General features: G+C 44.5%; 2 protein-coding genes across 4 annotated transcripts in view; one reads left to right on the top strand and one right to left on the bottom strand.

The window, feature by feature from the left end:
• The window catches only part of pkma (pyruvate kinase M1/2a), a 64,287-nt gene extending 44,752 nt beyond the window's left edge, over positions 1–19,535 (bottom strand). For both annotated transcript variants that reach the window (XM_080216178.1, XM_080216179.1), the window contains exon 1: positions 19,492–19,535. In XM_080216178.1, coding sequence (XP_080072304.1) covers positions 19,492–19,520 — 29 coding nt within the window. In that variant the 5' untranslated portion in view covers positions 19,521–19,535. The remainder of the gene's footprint in view (positions 1–19,491) is intronic.
• The window catches only part of LOC145360762 (protein mono-ADP-ribosyltransferase PARP6), a 147,069-nt gene that overhangs the window by 594 nt on the left and 125,650 nt on the right, over positions 1–20,825 (top strand). The window contains exon 2 of one of the 2 annotated variants that reach the window (XM_080216167.1): positions 16,727–16,938. The gene's annotated coding sequence lies outside the window, so the exon portion shown is untranslated. Of the gene's footprint in view, positions 1–16,726; positions 16,939–19,861; positions 19,952–20,825 lie in introns of those variants that run through there. The other variant, XM_080216168.1, reaches the window with a different exon arrangement.

Below are 20,825 nucleotides of genomic sequence, written 5' to 3' on the forward strand. Positions count from 1 at the left end.
AAATCATTACTTGGAGTCAGATTTAAAGATTCAACATGCAGTTTATTGGGCAAAGCTTTGGGAGAAGCACAGTGCCCGCAGTCTCCTCAACTTTAAAATGGCAGCTGAGCTCCTGTTTTTACATTTTCAAATAATGGATAAGTATGGACATTAGCAGTTAGCACATCTGTTATACATACAGTAGACAAGTACAGACACTAACAGTTACACATTGTTATACATTTATGCCCTTCTTTCAACGACTGATCTTGTTAACAAAATTGTTTTAGTTCTGCCTTATCTCAAGCTAAGGTGATCATCTGGGCCTCAAGGTCTGACTTATTTCCTGTAGTAACTAGATGCCAACAGGATTTAACTCGTTGTGCAATGTCTGTGCCTAAGTCAGCACATCTTAATGTCTTCTCATAGAGTCCATTTTGTGCCAGGTAACCATCTTGGATCTTTTAATGTCGGGTTTACTCCAACACAGGGGATAGGGCTTGTCAGCAACGTAGGGATTTGAGTGCTTCTTGAAGCTTGCAATTAAATCAATAATAGCAGGGAAGAACTTGTGTTTTTCATGGTTTTGTGACATTTCAAAGCATTTTTCAACGAACAAATTACTTTTTGTTGTGTCTGCATGTTTGGCAACCAGTCTGTTTGAGCAAAATCCATTAGCAAGCGACAATAAGATAAATGAAGCACCACAGATTTGCCTGGTATTTTGTCACACTGAGCTACATCATGCACATAATGCACTGATGAAAATGGTTGAGTAAGAGAACAAAACATTAGAACAGTTTTGGTTGAAGCTTTCAAGGTATTAAGGGAAAGGAGTAGAGAGAAACTGTGGAATTTTCCAATCATTATCGTCCCAAGACCAGAAATTGCCAACAAGGTCCACAAACCATCAAGAAGCCTCCATCTGTCTACACTTCCCGCTGCCTTGGAAAAGCAGCCAGCATAATCAAGGACCCCCATGCACCCTGAACATTCAATGCCCTGACTAGTGAAGCATTTGATGAATATTATATTTTAAGTCCATTGAAAAGTATATATTTTAGAGTGAATATTTTACAGATGGGAGATGGGTTATAAATGTGTATTAAGTTTGCCACGGTAATTTAGCAAATGTCACCAATTCAACTCATTGCGCTGAATTATCAAGGGAGGATTGACTGAAGTTTAGCATTTGGCAATCATTGGGGGGTGGGGGGGGTATGGTTCCTGTATCTCTTTACTTTGACAAAGCGTGGTGTTAGAGAGGAAGCTAATGCAACTCTTGTGTTTAGAACATCAGGAAGTGAGAAAAGGAACAACAAAAACACCACCTCATAGAACTGAAAGATAATCCCCCATCAAAGAGTTTCAGGCCCAGTAGGCCTGAAAGTCTTTGATGGTAGGATATGTATTGGTGGAACACAGGAGCAAGAGTAAGCAATTCAACCAATCAAGCCTATTTCACTATTCAGTTAGGTCATGGTTGATCTGTATCTTAACTCAGTCGGTCTTTATTTCCATAACCGTTAATCCCAAAAATCTATCAATCTTGGTTTTGACATTTTTACATGGCCCACCCCAGTCTAAAATGCTTTTGAAAGGGAGAGGATTTCACAGAGTGCAGAAGGAGGCAATTTACCCCATCCATTTTTTTAAAAAATATCTTACCCCAGGCCCTATCCACATAACCCCATGCATTTACTCTGCTAATCCCCCTAATCTACACATTTTTGGACATTAAGGTGCAATTTTACCATGGCCAATGCACCTAACCCACACATCTTTGCACCGTGGAAAAACACCGCAGCACCTGAAGGAAACCCCACACAGATGTGGGGAGAATATGGAAACTCCACATAGACAGTCACCCAAGCTGGCAATCCAACCCAGGTCCCTGGCACTGTGAGGCAACAGTGCTAATCACTGTGGCACCCTATCTGAATCTTGCAATTCTACATAAAGCAAAATCACTTGTTTTGTAGGCGGTGGAGACATTAAACGGAGCTTTTCAGCAAAGGGATTTAGAGTCATTGAAACTCTACAGTGCATAAGGAGGCCATTCAGCCCATCAAGTCTGCACCGACAACCCACCTAGGGTTATCCCCGTAACCTCTCACATTTACCCCACTAATCCCTCTAATTTATGCATCCCGGGACACTTAAAGGGCAATTTAGCATGGCCAATGCATCTATCCCGATTTAAGGCTGGTCCCCAAATCCTGGCTGCTGTTTTGGGATTTTTTTTATTAAAGTGACTGAGGGAGGGAATCTGAGGGAAAATTATACGAGAGACATTCAGCTGGGGAATGATGTGTGGATTGTGATAGGTGGGATAAAAATGGGGGGAACATTTGAAAACGGAGTAATAAAGCAAAAAAAATCAAAATAGTGGATAAAAGCAAATTACTGCGGATGCTGGAATCTGAAACCAAAGAGACATTAAGCTGCATTGGGCTTTGACAAAGGGTTGTCTGGACTCGAAACGTCAGCTCTTTTTTCTCTTTGCTGATGCTGCCAGACCTGCTGAGATATTTTAGTGTTTTCTCTCTTTGGGTTAAAAAAATCTATCCCTTGGCGATCTCTCAGTTTATAAAATATAAATCGGAACTATTTGAGGTCCATTAAACCCCCACAGGCTAAACTTGCTCTTTGTATGCCAGTGTTGTGCGGTTTAGATTTCCGACTCAAGGCGTTTTGGTATGCGCATTTTGTGTTTGCAACATGGTACTATAGATCCCTTGGGAATACCATGACATCGTGTCTAATTGGAGAGAATAGTGCTGACTCAGAAACAACATCCCCACTCCGACTGTGCAGATTTGTTTTCAAGTAAGACAGCAAGGTGAAGTTTGACGAAGGTTTCATTTTAGTACTTGAATGGTAGTTAAATGGGAACATGTTGCACAGGGCGGCACAGTGGTTAGCACTGCTGCCTCACAGCACCAGGGACCCAGGTTCGATTCCCAGCTTGGGTCACTCTCTGTGTGGAGTTTGCATGTTCTCCCTGTGTCTGCGTGGGTTTCCTCCAGGTTTCCTCCCACAGTCTGAAAGACATGCTGGTTAGGTGGTGCATTGACCCAAACAGATGTCAAAGTGTGGCGACTAGGGTAATTTCACAGTAACTTCATTCCAGTGTAAATGTAAGCCTTACTTGTGACTAATAAACTAACTGTTATTAAACTATTATTATTAGGAGCCTTTTGCAGTATGTAACAGTTCTAAGGAAGCCTCTCCTAAATGTCATCTTAAAAACTGTCACGGGTCTCTTGTGAACTAATAGAGAGGGAACGGAGCCATGATGAACTGACTACTATGCACGAGCAACCTAGTGAGGGAGAGTTGCACTGTCAGAGGGATTCTGTGTCAGGTTGGATGCCAAACTGAAATCCAGCTTAATTCGGAGGCTTGCCAAGACTGCCTTGGTGCTATTTAAAGAAACACAGTGAGTTGGCCTTGGCCGATGTTCACCCCTCAACCAAAAACACAGAACCATACAGAAAGGAGGGTGGCTATTCGGCCCGTCTTATCTGTGCTAGCCCTTTGAAAGAGCTATCCCATCGGTCCAACTCCTGTTCTTTCCCCATAGCTCTTCCAATTTCTCCGTTCCAAGTATACATACAATTCTCTTTTGAAAGTTACAATTGAATTCACTTCCGCCAACTTTTTGGATTGCACATTCTGAACTACCACAATCCAGTCACTAATTGGCCAGTAGTCGCATTTACTGTCTGTGAAACCCTTCTGTGGTTGCCAACTGAATAACAGTGGCTGTGTTACAGATGTAGATCACTGCTTTGGAGAAAATATGACATACACATCCAAGCTCCTGCTTTTTTTTCTTTTTTGCTTTTCACTTGGGAGGCCATCTTCACTATTACTGCCACCTAGAAAGTTCTAGAACTGACCATTTCTAACACAAGCTCTTGAACTATTTTCAGTTCAAACCAAATAGACAAACTCAAATTAAATTAGGAGAAAGTAAGCTCCTGCTTTTTATCTTGCCAGTTATTCCAGTCCAAAGATGTGCAGGTTAGGTGGATTGGCCATGCTACGTTGCCCTTAGTGTCCTAAGGTGTGCAGATTAGGTGGATTGCTGTCCTAAATTGCCCCTTAATGTCCCAGGATGTGCCACGTGGGTGGGTTGGCCTTGCTAAGTCGACCCTTAGTACCCAAAGATGTGCAGGGTAGGTAGATTGGCCATCCGAATTGCCCCTTAATGTCCCAAGGTGTGCAGATTAGGTGGATTTGCCATGCTAAATTGCCCCTTAGTGTTCAAATGTGTATAGGTTAGTTGGGTAAGGTTACAGGGGGAGGGCCTTTGTGGGATGCTCTTCTGGAGAATCGGTACAGGCACGATGGGCTGAATGGTCTCTTCTGCACTGTGTGGGTCGGTCTTTTGGGTCAAATGTGTAAATTGTCAAAAGCAATAGATCATTCTATCAAATTTCATGGCAATGGGCCAGGTGCTGTCAGGTGGGATTAGGTGGGAGTTCAGATGGCTCTCATGTTGGTGCAGACTTGATGGGCCGAAGGGCTCCTTCTATACTGTATGATTCTATAAATATGCAGTCATTAGCTTTCACTAAATTCATCCAGACACTGCTATTTGTCCTTTATAGAACTTGTCCAAAGCTTCGTCAACACCTGATGGAAGAACATTAATCCTTCACTTTGTTCCTCTCCCATGGGAGGGACTTGAGCACAATCTAGGCAAACACTTCAGTGCAGTGCTGAGGGAGTGCTGTACTGCCAGAGGTGCCATCATTTGCATGAGATGCTAAACCAAGGTCCCTCAGGTGTAAAGGGTCCCATTGCATTATTTCGAAGAGGAAGAGGGGAGCTATCCTGTGTCCTGGCTTGTATTTATCCCCAGTCAACACCATAAACAAACAAAAAAAGGATTTTCGGCCATTCTGATATTGCTATTCATGGGAGCTTGCTGTGTTGGCTTGGTTAGCACTGCTGCCTCACAACATCAGGGACCCGGCTTTGATTCTGGCTTGGGTCATTGTCTGTGTAGAGTTTGTCTGTTCTCCCCATGTCTGCATGGGTTTCCTCTGAATGCTCTGGTTTCCTCCCACACTCCAAAGATGTGCGGGTTAGGTGGGTTGATCATGCTAAATTGCGTCTTAGGTGTCAGGGAGACTAGCAGGATAAATAGATGGGCTCAGGGCTGGGGTGGGATTGTTGTCGGTGCAGATTCACTAATGCCTTTAGGGAAGGAAATCTGCTGTCTTTACCTGGTCTGACCTAAATTGTGACTCCAAAGCCACAATTTATATCTCAACTGCCCTTGGGCAAATAGGGACGGGCAATAAATGCTGGCTCAACGAGTGATGCGCGTGTCCCATGAATGAATTTTGAAAAAGGCCTGATAGGCCAAATGGCCTCCTCCTGCACTGTAAGGACTCTATATTTCCAACAACCAAAACTGCATTTCAGAAGTTGGCCTCAGAGGAGTCCTGGGGACAGGGCCTGGCTGGGATTGTGGTTGGCGCAGGCTTGATGGGCTGAGAGGTCATTTTCTGCACTGTAGGGATTCTGTGAGATGAAAGGCGCTACATAAATGCACATTCTCTCGCCTGCACAGATGTTGAGGTGAGGAGTGAATTCCCACGTGTGTGTGTGTGTGTGTGTGTGTGTGTGTGTGTGTGTGTCTGTGCGTGAGAGAGATTGTAGTCATGCAATGATGCGAAATGTGCCGCACAATGAAATAAACAGACAGCTCACAAGTTGGTGCAGACTCGGGTAAGTCATGGCTATTAAGATGCAAGCTGCCTGCCCATGGAGAAAAAGCAGGGCCCCAAGTCAGAGGCTTTCACAGTGTGTCCAAAAATAAGAAAATACTGAGGACATTCAATTTTGTATTCAGCAGTTCCAGCAACCACAGTACTTTTGTTTTCATTTTCACTGATAGCAGCCTCTGTGTGGTTAAAAAAATACAGGGTTATCTATGGAAATAAAGGTTGAGAACCCTGAAAAGCACAGTGGTTAGCACTGCGGCCTCACAGAGCCCGGGACCCGGGTTCGATCCCTGGCTTGGGTCACTGTCTATGTGGAGTCTGCACTTTCTCCCTGTGTTTGCATGGGTTTCCTCCGAATGTTCCGGTTTCCTCCCTCACTCCAAAAATGTGCGGGTTTGGTTGATTGGCCACGCTAAATTGCCCCTTAGCGTCAGGGGGTTATTAAGGTAAATAAGTAGGTTTGCGGGGATAGGGCCTGGGTGGAATTGTGGTCTCGATGGGCCAAATGTTAAGGTTTATTTATTACTGTCACAAGTAGGCTTGCATCAACACTGCAATGAAGTTACAATGAAAATCCTCTAGTCACCACACTCCAGCACCTGTTCAGGTACACTGAGGGAGAATTTAGCACAGCCAATGCGTCTAGCCATCACGCCTCTTGGACTGTGGGACGAAACAGGAGCACCCGGAGAAAAGCCACACAGACACAGGGAGAATGTGCAAACTTCGCACAGCCAGTGATGAAGCTGGGAATCGAACCCAGGTCCCTAGTGCTGTGAGGCAGCAGTGCTAACCACTGTGCCACCATGCCTAAGGAATAGCTTCCTTCTGCACTATAGGGATTCTATGATTGATATGGAAGTAGTGTAATCCATTCTATCTCAGTAACTGCTGTTCACACGAGCCTTTCACCATGAATAGGTGGGATCAATTTCCACTGTTCATCCTTGCTGCATTCATCCCAGTTACAAAGCAAGTGAGATGTGCATTGAGGTTGTCAGTGGTGGGGTCAAGCCTCAGCTCGTGGGAATTTTCCACCACCCATTGTTTTATCTGTGAAACACTGTGCATCAAAAGGAACCCTTAGGTGACGGACCAATTCTTCCTGGAAAGGTCACCATCAAGCATGTGCAAGAAGTTCACAAAGGGTTCTTCCATCACTGTTCAAATGACCCACCTTCTCAAGGGCAGGCAATTGCCTGACACCGCTGAATAAGATCAGTGTCAACCTCTCCTTCTTTATAAAAGCAAACTTTCACTTTTCTGCTTGCTGCCTATTCCCATTCTGTACTTTGATTTTGATTGGATTTGATTTGTTATTGTCACATGTACTATCATACGGTGAAAATTATTGTTGCTTGCACACTACACAGACAAAGCATACCTTTCATGGAGAAGGAAATGAGAGAGTGCAGAATGTAGTGTCACAGAAATAGCTAGGGTGTAGAGAAAGATCAATTTAATGCAAGGTAGGTCCATTCAAAAGTCTGACAGCAGCAGGGAAGAAGCTGTTTTTGAATCAGTCGGTACGTGACTTTTGTATCTTTTTCCTGAAGGAAGGAGTACTGGAAGGGGGCTACCTGAATTAGAATCCCTACAGTGCAGAAGGGGGCCATTCGGCCCATTGTGTCTGCACCGACCACAATCTCACCCAGACTCTACACTGTAGCCCCAAGTATTTACCCTGCCAGTCTCCCTGACACTAAGAGGCAGTTTAGCGTGGCCAATCCATCTACCCACACATCCTTGGAATGTGGGAGGAACCAGAGCACCCGGAGGAAACCCACACAGACATGGGGAGACCGTGCAAAAGGTTGGAATTAAACCTGGGTCACCGGAGCTGTGAGGCAGCAACTTACTACTCTTGAGTTTTCTTCTCCCATTCCCGTTTGATTGCTCAAGCTCTTTTTTTTGCAGGTCCGGGCTCATCTAGTTAGCTGCAGGAAGCCTTCTGCTTCCCAGTAAGCCAACGGTTTTTATATAAAAACAAATAATTTTATTCCTTTCGTAGAATCATGGAATCTCTACAGTACAGAAGAGGCCAGTTAGCCCAGTGAGTCTGCACTAACTCTCCAACAGAGTATCTTGCCAAGGCCCTCTTTCCTCTCCAGCCCCATAAGTCTCCACCTATACCACAGCTAATCCTCTTAACCTGCATATCTTTGGACTCTAAGAGACAATTTAGCATGGCCAACCCACCTAGCATACACATCTTTGGACACTAAGGGATAATTTAACATTCCACCCAACCTGCACATCTTTGGTCTGTGGGAGGAAACCGGAGCACCCAGAGGAAACCCACGCAGACACAGGGGAGAACATGCAGACTCTGCACAGACAAGGACCTGAGGTGGAATCACACCCGGGCTCTGGTGATGTGAGGCAACAATGCTAACCACTTAATCCATCTCCTTTTTTGCCCTAAAATCCAATTCAGATACAAATTGAATCCAATCTACGGTCCCCACAAAAGAGACAAACGAGGTGGGATTTTCCAGCCGTGCAGGTGTGCTCCAAGACCAGAAATGGTCAATGGGCCTTTAAATGGTCGGTCCCACAACATTTCTGTCCTGCCTGCCCGCCTGCAGTGGGTGGGATGGAAAGGTTCCGTCCACTAGATCCAGGCTGACAATAACAAGCATTACACCTGATCTCGGGCTTGATCTTAGCCAAAAGGCTGAGATGCATTTTTGCTAGCTACGTACACAGCACATTGACTCCATTACAAACTTACACAGGTGTGCACAAAAGCGGATGTTGAAATCTGAAACAAAAACAGAAAAATGCTGGAAAATCTCAGCGGCTCTGATGGCTTCGGTGGGGAGAGAGAGAGAATAGAGCCAGCGTTTCAAGTCTGGATGATCTTTCGTCAGCTCACAAAGGGCCATCCAGGCTCGAAACGTTGGCTCTATTCTCTCTCCCCACAGATGCCATCAGACCTGCTGAGATTTTCCAGCATTTGTCTGTTGTTGTGTCCCACCAGTCTGCCTTCGCTTTATCAAATGTCTCTTCAGCTAATGAAGCTACTCAGCAAAAGATAAAGGTGAGATATGAACACATCTGATCACTTACGCTGCAATCAAAAAAACCCTTGTTAATTCAACATTAAAATTTAAGTTAATTATGGTCAGAAATAACATGCGAATTTGTCCTGTTGTCAGATTAATCTTAAGACCCAAGCTTCATTTGCTTCACCTTCTGGATCCACTGGCATCATATAAAATAGCAGCTAACTATTTTTCTCTTGTTACTTTTGACTCATTTAATGTTTATTGATTAGTATCACAAGTACGCTTATATTAACACTGCAATGAAGTTACTATGAAAATCCCCCAGTTGCCACACTCCGAAGCCTGTTGGGGTACACTGAGGGAGAATTTAGAACCGCCAATGCACCTAACCAGTGGGAGGAAACCGGAGCACCTGGAGGAAACCCATATAGACACAGGGGAGAAGGTGCAGACTCCGCACAGATGGTGACCCATTGCCAAGAATCCCTGGCACTGTCAGGCAGCAGAGCTAACCACTGTGCCACCATAGTGCCCCATTTGTTTGTGATCTTATGGGTGGCATGACGGCACAGTGGTTAGCACTGCTACTTCACAGTGCCAGGGATCTGGGTTCAATTCTGGCTTCAGGTAACTGTTTGGAGTTTACACATTCTCCTCGTATCTGCACGGGTTTCCTCTGGGTGCTCCAGTTCCCACCCATAGTCCAAAGATGTGCGGGTTAGGTTAATTGACCGTGGAAAATTGCCCCTTAGCATCGGGGGGACTAGCAGGATGAATATATGAGGTTACGGGTATAGGGCCAGGATGGGATTGTTGTCGGTGCAGGCTCAGTGGGCCAAATGGCCTCCTTCTGAACTGTAGGGATTCTATGATTCTAAATAATTTAATTGTAGCTATGTTGGTAGGTTCAGTTGTTACAAATTTTCCCTCTACACTGCATAATTTGTTTAATTGTGCTTTTAAATTAAGTGCAATAGATTTTAATTTGCATTAAACACAAATTCTGATCATAGTAATGTGCCCTTGGAATCCACTACAGCTCAGTACTGCAGCAGGGTTTGAGTAAGGTGAAAATTTGAGGTTATATTTGGATGTTCCAGTGCAGTGTTTGAAAAGTGAGGCATGGGCAGTATGGTGTCACAGTGGTCATCACTGCAGCCACACAGCACCAGGAAACCGGGTTCAATTCCGGCCTTGGGTCATTGTGTGGAGTTTGCACATTCTCCCCGTATCTGTGTGGGTTTCCTCCAGGTGCTCCGGTTTCCCCCCACAGGCCAAATAAATGCTAGTTAGGTACATTGGCTGTGCTAAATTCTCCCTCCGTGTACCCGAACAGGCACTGGCGTGTGGTGACTAGGGGATTTTCGCAGTAACTTCTTTGCAGATGTGTGCATTTGGTGGATTGGCGATGCTAAATTGCCTTAGTGTCAGGGGGATCAGAAGAGTAAATACATGGGGATAGGGACCGGAGTGATATTGTTGTCGGTGCAGGCTCGATGGGCTGAATAGCCTCTTTCTGCAGAAATTCTGTAGGGATTCTATGATTCAGCTGGTGAACATTTTTGTTCTTTGATCAACACCATAGATTCATTTTGTTTGTTAGATCTTGCTGTGCACAAATGAGCTGCTCCATTCACCTACAAAGCGGGTTTGATTCCAGCCTAGGTGACTATGTGATAATCTCGTCTTCCGTCACCAACACCCTTTATTTACAATGTGTATTAGATACCGCTTCTACAGTTTAAGTGTACAGTCTTTTAATTGCTAGCCTTGGTGGAGCCAACTTGTTTTAACCCCCTGCTGTTCTTTCCCTATTGGGCAAGCCTCCATTCATTTAACAGGGGATCTCATACTCAGTGAGGCCCATGAGGGAGATCCATTGATGATCCTTCATGGCCATCATAAGAGCATCTGTATGGAATTTGCATGTTTCCCCATGTCTGTGTGGGTTTCCTCCTGGTGCTCCGGTTCACTCCCACACTAAAGATGTGCAGGTTAGGTGGATTGGCTATGCTAAATTGCCCCTTAGTGTTCAAAGATATGCAGGTTAGGTGGATTGGCGATGGTAAATTGCCCCTTAGTGTCACAAGATATGTAGGTTAAGTATATTAGCCAACGTAAATGAGGGGGTCAGGGGAGACAAGATGTCGGAGATGAGAGGGTTAGCTTATGGGGAGAGATTGAATAGACTGGGCCTGTACTTGCTAGAGTTTAGAAGGCTGAGGGGGGATCTTATAGAGACTTACAAGATAATGAAGGGCCTAGATAGGGTAGAGGTAGAGAGATTCTTTATGCTTAGAAAAGAAAACAGAACTAGAGGGCATAGCCTCAAAATAAGGCGGGGGGGCAGTTTAGAATGGAGTTGAGGAGGAACTTCTTCACTCAAAGGGTGGTGAATCTCTGGAATTCTCTGCCCATTGAAGTGGTGGAGGCTACCTCGTTGAATATATTTAAGTCACGGGTAGATAGATTTCTGATAGACAAGTGAATTGAGGGTTATGGGGAGAAAGTGGGAAAGTGGAACTGATCCACTTCAGATCAGCCATGATCTTATTGAACGGCAGGGCAGGCTCGAAGGGCTAGATGGCCTACTCCTGCTCCTATTTCTTATGTTCTTACAAGGGGTGGGCCTGGGTAAGATGCTCTTTTGGACATTCAGTACTTGGTGGGCCAAATGGCCTCTTCTGCACTGTAGGGATTCTATGATTCTTAAACCACCTTTGATTTACAGCCAGGAAGTGAATATACAGAGTAACTTTTGGAATCAAAGCTCACTTTGATTCCACTAACTACAGAACCCTCTCCAAGAAAAATAATAAAAAATGGACCACACTATCTCTGTTATCAGGTTCACTTAATCTCGCTTGTTCAATGTTTTTGTTTTTGGGCCCATGGCTAAGGTTCCAGATGTAACGCCAGTATTCCAATCAAGAACTAGCTGTGAGGCTAACCTTTCCTCTGTGTTCCCAGGACCCTTTCCATGGTCTAGAATTTACTAGCTGGTTATCAATGAAACCGACATTTCCCCACTCGGTCTTTTTATTACGATTGAAAGAAAGCAGCTCTTTTGTTTTTGACATTGAGTCAAACAGATCCCTGCATTGGTTTGAGATAGATTGATGTGCTGTGACATTCCACAAGCTGGTTCTTCTGACCTTAGTATACATTTTCAAAGTCTCCCACTTTGAAAAGTGTACAATCACCACTTTGATGTAGACACTTCAACACAATTCAGTTTAGATCTTTTCTGTGAATACAACTGAGAATCAATCCTGAAACACCAATGTGATGGCTTCAAAAGTGACTTGTCGTGGCTTCAAGTTATGAAGAGCTTATATTACAAATATGGACAAACAATGGTCTGCCAGAACTGCAATCATGTCATAGGATCACAGAATTGCTGCAGTACAGAAGGAGGCCATTCAGCCCATTGAGTATGTACCAGACACAATCCCTGGGTGGGCATAGCAAGAAGTCTCACAACACCAGGTTACAATCCAACAGCTTTATTTGGAATCATGAGCTTTCAGAGCGCTGCTCCTTCCTCAGACGAGTCTGAAAGCTTGTGATTCCAAATAAACCTGTTGGACCTGTTGTTGGGAGACTTCTTACTGGGTCTAAAGCCAGGCTGTATCTCTGGAATGTCATTGATATAGTGCCAGATTTTCCCGCTAGGGTGAGCGTGCGAACTCAGCAACCTTAGAATCTCCACAGTGCAGAAGGCGACCATTCGGCCCATCAAGCCTGTACCATCTCTCCAACAGAGCATCTTACTCAGGTCTATCTCCCCTCCACCTCACCCCACCCCACCCCCAACCTCAACCCCCTCACTCACTCAACCCCCACTGCTCCCATACCACTCCCACCTTCAACCCTGCTACATCACCACCCCAATGCTCATTAATTAGTTAACCAGGTACAAGGATAACCATAGCACAAGTGTCACAGTGCAAGACCACTGTCTATGGCAATGGTGGGCAATCTGTAGTCTGGGGTCCCCATGTGGCCCATCTGGGTTCTGAATGCAGTCCTACAAAACATTTTGTTGACCATTGACCCTGCACAGGATTGCCATATTCCACTGATTTCTGTCTTCGTAATGTTTCTCCGGTGTGATTCGCACAGAGCAGGGGCGAGTGAAGTGAGGTTGGTGCTGATTGGACACATAAGGAGCACACGGCTCTCACAGTCAATGTTGTGATCAAGTGTCAATTTTTTTTTGTTTTTAACCATTTGAAGTTGATGACAGCTCTATTAATATAGAAATGATGAAACATGTCCTATAACTCATTATGAAATATTTGGTGTGTATTAAATGTATTTAATCTTATTTATGGGGTCACAGTTAATGAATAAGCCTGATTTTAGTCTTGCCCCCCACTGAGATGAAGGAGGGCTACTCACTCACCTGCATTGTCCTTCATTGCTCTGTGCCCTTTCAGCTATTGTACACTGATGGGCTGGAAAAGACTTTAGGCTACATAATTAACATGTAACAAACACTGTTAATATTAATGGTTTTTGTAAACATAATGAGTAACATACCACATTGGAAGAAGCAGATTTGGTTTTGCACATTATGTAATGTCAACATGAACGGTCATGTTTTTATATAAACTTTAGAAATAAAGTATAGTTTTGAAAAAATATTCTGGGTAGTATTTACCCTTCAACTAACATCACACTAAAACTGATCACCTGGTCATTATGACATTGCATAAATTGACTGCCATGTTTTCTTCATTACAATCATGTACTCCTGTTGACTCCACCTACACTTCCCACTGCCTTGGAAAGGCAAAATCCAGGACCCCACACACCCTGGACATACTCCCTTCCACCATCTGGAAAAAGAAACAGAAGTCTGAGGCCGCATACCAACCAACTTAAGAACAGCTTCTCCCCTGCTGCTGTCAGACTTTTGACTGGACCTACCTCACATTAAGTTGATCTTTGTCTACACCCTAGTTATGACTGTAACATTACACTCTGCATGCTCTCCTTCTCCCCAATGTACTTTGTGAACACTATGCTTTGCCTATACAACACACGAAAACAATACTTTTCACTGCCTCAAAATGCATGTGACAATAAACCAAATCAAAAAATCAAAACTATTGTCCATTAAAAACTTTGGCCAAAACCCTACAAGCCAGAACAGAAATCTCCATTAGCCTCAGGTGGGATTTTACAATCCCACCCAGAGAGTCGTTCTGCGGTTGTGGGAATTAAATAAATTCAAGTACTTTCTTACTAAGGGATGGCTGTGTTTGAGCCTCTCAGTGCAGTTCAGGAAAGGAGACACATGTTCTGCTTCTTCACAAAGAACCTTTATTCCTTTGACCCAACTCCACATCCAATTCTCCAACAACCCCCCAATGCCATCTGCAGCCCCTTTATATATCAGTGATTTCTATTGAATAATTGACATCAAATTAGGACTTAATTGGAAGGTCTGTTAACCCATTCCTAATGTGCTGCACTGTTAATATGCCAATCTTTGGATCTGACATTAAACTCATGCCCATTCAGGTGGATATTAAATATTTGGGCGGCAGGGTAACACAGTGGTTAGCACTGCTGCTTCACCGCTCCAGCGACCCGGGTTCGATTCCCGGCTTGGGTCACTGTCTGTGTGGAGTCTGCGTGTTCTCTCTGTGAGTGCATGGATTCCCTCTGGGTGCACTGGTTTCCTCCCACAGTCCAAAGATGTGCAGGCTAGGCTGATTGGCCATTCTAAATTGCTCCTTAGTGTCCTGGGATGCATGGGATCAGTGGGTGAAATATGTAGAGATATGGGGATAGGGCCTGGGTGGGATTGTGGTTGGTTCAGACTCGATGGGCTGAATGGCCTCTTCCTGCACTGTAGGATTCTGTGATTACAGAGCAGGGTCTTTTCCTGGTATTCTGGACCATGTTCCTCTCTCAATCAATGCTACTATAAACCTCATTGTTTGCTTCTATCACCATTGATTGGCAGCGTATTTATTTGCCTCACAACAGGAGACTCTACATTCAAAAATTAAGAGGAAGGATTAAATTTTACATGATGCTCGGCACTTTTCTCAGACATACCTCACACTGATTCGAACATATGAACATCCAAAATAGCAACAATAACAATAGCAAAAGGCTTGACGACAGAAGCCAGAGGGTGTTTGTAGAGGGTTGTTTTTCAAACTGGAGACCTGTGACCAGCAGTGTGCCTCAGGGATCGATGTTGGGTCCACTGTTATTTGTCATTTATATTAATGATTTGGATGAGAATATAGGAGGCATGGTTAGTAAGTTTGCAGATGACACCACGATTGGTGGTATAGTGGAAAGTGAGGAAGGTTATCTCCGATTGCAACGGGATATTGATCAATTGGGCCAGTGGGCTGACGAATAACAGGTGGAGTTTAATTTAGATAAATGCGAGGTGATGCATTTTGTTAGATGGAACCGGGACTTACTCAGTTAATGGTAGGGCATTGGGGAGAGTTACAGAACAAAGAGATCTAGGGGTATATGTTCATAGCCCCTTGAAAATAGAGTCACAGGTGGATAGAATGGTGAAGAAGGCCTTCAGCATGCTTGGTTTCATCAGTCAGAACATTGAATACAGGAGTTGGGATATCTTGTTGAAGTTGTACACGATATTGGTAAGGCCACACTTGGAATACTGTGTACAGTATTCCTATTGTAGAAAGGATATTATTAAACTAGCAAGAGTGCAGAAGAGATTTATTAGGATGCTACTGGGACTTGATGGTTTGAGTTATAAAGAGAGGCTGGATAGACTGGGATTTTTTCCTCTAGAGTGTGGGCTGAGGGGTGGCCTTATAGACTATATAATAATGATGGGGGTAGATAGTCAATACCTTTTCCCAAAGGTAGGGGAGTCTAAAATTAGAGGGTGTAGGTTTTAAGGTGAGAAGGGAGAGATACAAAACTATGCAGAGGGGCAATTTTTTCACATAGAGGGTGTTGAGTGTCTGGAACCAAGCTGCCAGAGGTAGTAGTAGAGGCGGGTACAATTTTGTCTTTTAAGAAGTGTTTAGACAGTTACATGGGTAAGATGTGTAGACAGGGATATGGGCCAAATGTGGGCAATTGGGACTAGCTTAGAGGTTTAAAAAAAGGCATGGACAAGTTGGGCCAAAGGGCTTGTTTCCATGCTGGAAACCTCTATGACTTTATAACAAAAGTATTCCATTCTGCCCGATCGAGCCTGCAACCCTATTCAAAAAGATCATGGCTGTTTTGAATTCCACATTCCTATCTACCCCCGTGTCATCATGTAGGCAAATAATTAACATCTGAATAGCTTGATGCAAATAGCAGCATAAGGTCAGAAGTGGGGATGTTCGCAGTTGACTGCGCAATGTTTGATTCCTCAGATTCTGAAGCAGTCAGGGTTCAAATGCAGCAAGATCTGGACAGAGTTGGGTGGGAGGGTGAACTGTGATGAGGATGCAAAGAGCCTTCAGCGTGATCTGGACAGGTTGGATGAGTAGGCTAATTAATGACAGATGCAATATAATATGCATAAATGTGAGGTTATTCACCCTGGAAGCAAAATCAAGAAGGCAGATTACTACCTGAATGGCTGTAAATTGGGAGAGGGGAGTGTGCAGTGGGACCTGGGTGTCCTTGTGTGCCAGTCGCTGAAGGTAAGCGTGCAAGTGTAGCAGGCGGTAAAGAAGGCAAATAGCAAGTTAGCCTTTACTGCAAGAGGTCTTGAGTACAGGAGCAGGGATGTGTTGTTGCAATTATACAGGGCCTTGGTGAAGCCACACCTAGAGTATTGTGTGCAGTTTTGGTCTCCTTTTCTGAGGAAGGATATTCTTGCTCTCGAGGGAGTGCAGTGAAGGTTTACCAGGGATTCCATACTCCATGTATGAGAAGAGATTGACTAAATCAGGATTGTTTTCACTGGAGTTCAGATGAACGAGAGGGGATCTCACAGAGATTTATAAAATTCTAACAGAGCTATGTTTCTATTTCCAGGCTTGGGCTGACAAGTGGCAAATAACATTCGTGCCACAGAAGTGACAGCCAATGATCGTCTCCAACAAAGCAAAATCTAACTGTGGCTCCTTGACGCCCAACAGCTTCGCTGAATTCCCCGCTGTCAACAACCTGGGTGTTAACATTGGCCAGAAACTGAAATGGGCTAGCCATGTGGCAACCATAGCAGGTCAAAGGCTGGGAATCCTGCGGTGAGTAACTCATCTCTTAACCCCACAAAGCCTGTCCACTAACTTCAAGACACAAGTCAGGAGCGTGATGGAATATCCACCACTTGCCTGGATGGGTACAGCGCTAACAACACTCAAAAAGCTCCACACCATCCAAGACAAAGCAGCCTGCTTGATTGTTACCCCTTCCACAAACATTCAATCCCTCCACCACCGATGAACAGTGGCAGTCATGTGTACCATCTACAAGATGCATTGCAGGAACTCACCAAGATTCCTAAGGCAGCATCTTCCAAACTCATAACCATTACCATCTAGAAGGTCAAGAGTAGGTAAAGGATGGCAAGGTACCTGGGAACACCACCACCTGAAGGTTCCCCTCTATGCCACTCACCATCCTGACTTGGAAATATATCACCGTTCATTCACTGTCGCTGGGTCAAAATCCTGGAACTCCCTCCCTGACAGCTCTCTGGTTGTACCTATACCTCAGGAACTGCAGAGATTGAAGAAGGTAGCTCAGCACGACTTCTTGGAGAACACCTAGGGATGGGCAATACATGCTGGCCTGCCCAGTGACGCCCACACCCCACAAGATGATTTTTTTTTAATAAAATTAAATAGTGCTATTGGACCACAACTTAAGAAGATTGGGCCTTGGAGTGAATGTAAGATAAATTTATCAGAATGGCACTGGGACTGTGAGGTTGAATGTGAGGAGGGCTTATACGAGTTGAGGTCGTATTCACCCTCCGTAAGCAGACTGGAAAACTCATTTGGCACGGAGGCACAGTGGTTAGCACTGCTGCCTCGCCAGGGACCAGGGTTCAATACCGGCCTTGGGTGACTGTGTGGCGTTGGCACATTCTCCCCTTGTCTGTGTGGGTTTCCTCCAGTGCTCCGGTCCAAAGATGTGCAGGTTAGGTGGACTGGCCATGATAAATTGCCCCTTAGTGTCCCAAGATGCGTGGGTTAGGGGGATTAGCGAGGTAAATGTATGGGGATAGTATGGATTGGGGGGGGTGGAATGCGATGAACATGGGTAAGATGCTCTGTTGGAGAGTCGGTGCAAACTCAATGGGCCAAGTGGCCTCCTTCTGCACTGTAAGGATTCTATGAGAATGTCTCATCATCATAACTTTCAATTCTCAGATCCCTGGTGCTGTGAGGCAGCAGTGCAGTGCATAGTCTGGGAATTAAAGCTTTCTCAAGACTAAAGAAACTCACACACAGAGAGGTTTGCAACTTCCTTCTGTAAATGACAATTGAGGCTAGATTAATTTAAGAAAACTGAATTTATAGATTTTGGTTACCCAGTGTTATTAATGGATAATGGGACAGGTATATGGAGTTAAGTCACAGGTCATTCATGGTCTGATTGGCTGGCAGAGCAGGCACAAGTTTAATGTTCATTTATTAATGTCAAGTAGGTTTACATTAACACTGCAATGAAGTTACTGTGAAAATCCCCTAGTTGCCACACTCTGGCATCTGTTTGGGTACACTGAGGGAGAATTTAGCACGGCTAATCCATCAAAGCAACACATCTGTCGGACTATGGGAGGAAACTGGAGCACCCGGAGGAAATCCACACAGAACGGGGAGAATGTGCAGACTCCACACAGACGGTGATCCAAGCTGGGAATCAAACCCGGATCCCTGGTGCTGTGGGGCAGCAGTGCTAACCACTGTGCCACTATGCCGCTCCATTAGTGAACCAGATGAGTTCCATAGTCATCAGTAGATTCTTAATTACAGATTTAAAAAAAAAATTGAATTCAAATTCCACCAGCTGCCATGACGGGATACAAACCCAGATCCCCAGAACATTAGCTGAGTTTCTGGATTAATAGTCTTGCAAGAATACCACTAGGCCATTGGGTAGATGAACTGTTTTACTATTGTGTGTTGGTCTGCCACAGAAAACTGCTGGAGCCATATGGGTAAATATGTATTTATAAAATCCATTGTAAGAGGATAATGGCTTAACGATTAATCAGACACCATGATCAAATGAAATGAATGTACGGTTCCACACTCGTTAAAAGCTAAAGAGAAATCAACAAATATATAGAAAATATTTTTAAAATGTACTGACTTGACTAAATATAATACTTAATTGTGACATTACAGAACGACAATAAGAAGTCTTACAACACCAGGTTAAAGTCCAACAGGTTTATTTGTTAGCAAACGCCACTAGCTTTTGGAGCGCTGCTCCTTCGTCAGGTGAGCGCCCCGAAAGCTAGTGGCGTTTGCTACCAAATAAACCTGTTGGACTTTAACCTGGTGTTGTGAGACTTCTTACTGTGTTTACCCCAGTCCAACGCCAGCATCCCTACGTCATTACAGAATGACCCATAGGATCTGAGGAGGAAATGTTTGTGAATTAGGAATCATGTTGAGATAAACTTTTTTTAAAGGTGCATAAATGAGTTTGTATTTTTATGTCAGAACAGTACACATTCTGGCTTTTAAATTGCCCCACAGCAACACAATGCCAAAATTTTTTAACCTATTTAAAAAGCCTTTTCATTCATCATCATTACACCTACTGCGCTAGCCGGTACTTACACTTTGACATTGCTTGCAGCGATGCCCATGCCAGATGAACAGTTACTGCCACTGTGCAATTTCTAAAAGGTTTGCAACATTCCTGACTTTGACTGAGGAAGAAACATGCAAGACTCAGGTTGCTCCTCCACCAATCAGAGCAACCTGAGGGCGGGGAGGATGTTTGATTGACATGTCCCTCCAGCCAATAATAGTTGGGGCCTGCCAGAACCTTGCCTGACCTTCTCAGCTCACCAGTGATTGTCAAGAATAACACCAGCCTGGCTTGTCTTGTCCAATCAATTATCAGCTAAACTGGCATGGGGGAGGGAGATTTGAACCAATCGGAAATCTTGCTTTAAAGAATAGTTGCAGGACTGCTGTGTCCTGGTTCTGGGGATGCGGAGGAGTTTGGGCTGATCTGATGTCTAACCCCTAATATCGCAATGTATTTGCAGCCTTGATCTCAGACTGGAGATGGGTAAGCTTTGCTGTGTTTCTCACGATTATACACAGAGAATGGTCTCTTTACGGGCATGGCATGGTGGCACAGTGGGTTAGCCCTGCTGCCTGACAGCACCAGGGACTCGGGTTCGATTCCGGCTCAGGTGATTGTGTGTGTGGAATTTGTACGTTCTCCCCATAACTGCATAAGTTTCCTCCGGGTGCTCCGGTTTTCTCCCACAGTCCAAAGATGTATGGGTTAGGTGGATTGGCCATGCTAAATTGCTCCTTAGTGTCCAAAGAGGTGCGGAATAGATGGATTGGCCATGATAAATTGCCCCTTGGTGTCAAAGTTCATTTATTAGCCACAAATAAGGCTTACATTAACACTGCAGTGAAGTTACTGTGAAATTCCCCTAGTCGCCATACTCCAGCACCTATTCGGGTCAATGCGCCTAACCAGCATGTCTTTCAGAATGTGGGAGGAAACCAGAGCACCCAGAGGAAACCCATGCAGACACGGGGAGAACATGCAGACGCCACACAGTGAGCCGAGCAGGGAATCAAACCTGGGTCCCTGGCACTGTGAGGCAGCCATGCTAACCATTGTGCAACCGTGCCACCTTAGGGGGATTAGCAGGGTAAAAACATGGGGTAAATACGGGGATAGGGCCTGGATGGGATTGTTGTCAGTGCAAGCTCGATGGGTTGAATGGCCTCCTTCTGCACTATGGAGATTCTGTATGTTTCAGGAGTCTGAGGATTTTCAGTCCAGGTATCAGTTGTGGGCTCAGCTTAACAAGGGGATATGAATTCACCTTATCAAAACAAATAAAGTTAGAAATGATATATGGATAACAAAAATATTCTCCCCAAAATTTTTTTGAACTTCCCTTATCCAATTCTTAAAG

Source organism: Carcharhinus amblyrhynchos, chromosome 32 (genome assembly GCF_965287045.1).
Source record: "Carcharhinus amblyrhynchos chromosome 32, sCarAmb.v2.hapA, whole genome shotgun sequence".
Lineage (NCBI taxonomy): Eukaryota > Metazoa > Chordata > Chondrichthyes > Carcharhiniformes > Carcharhinidae > Carcharhinus > Carcharhinus amblyrhynchos.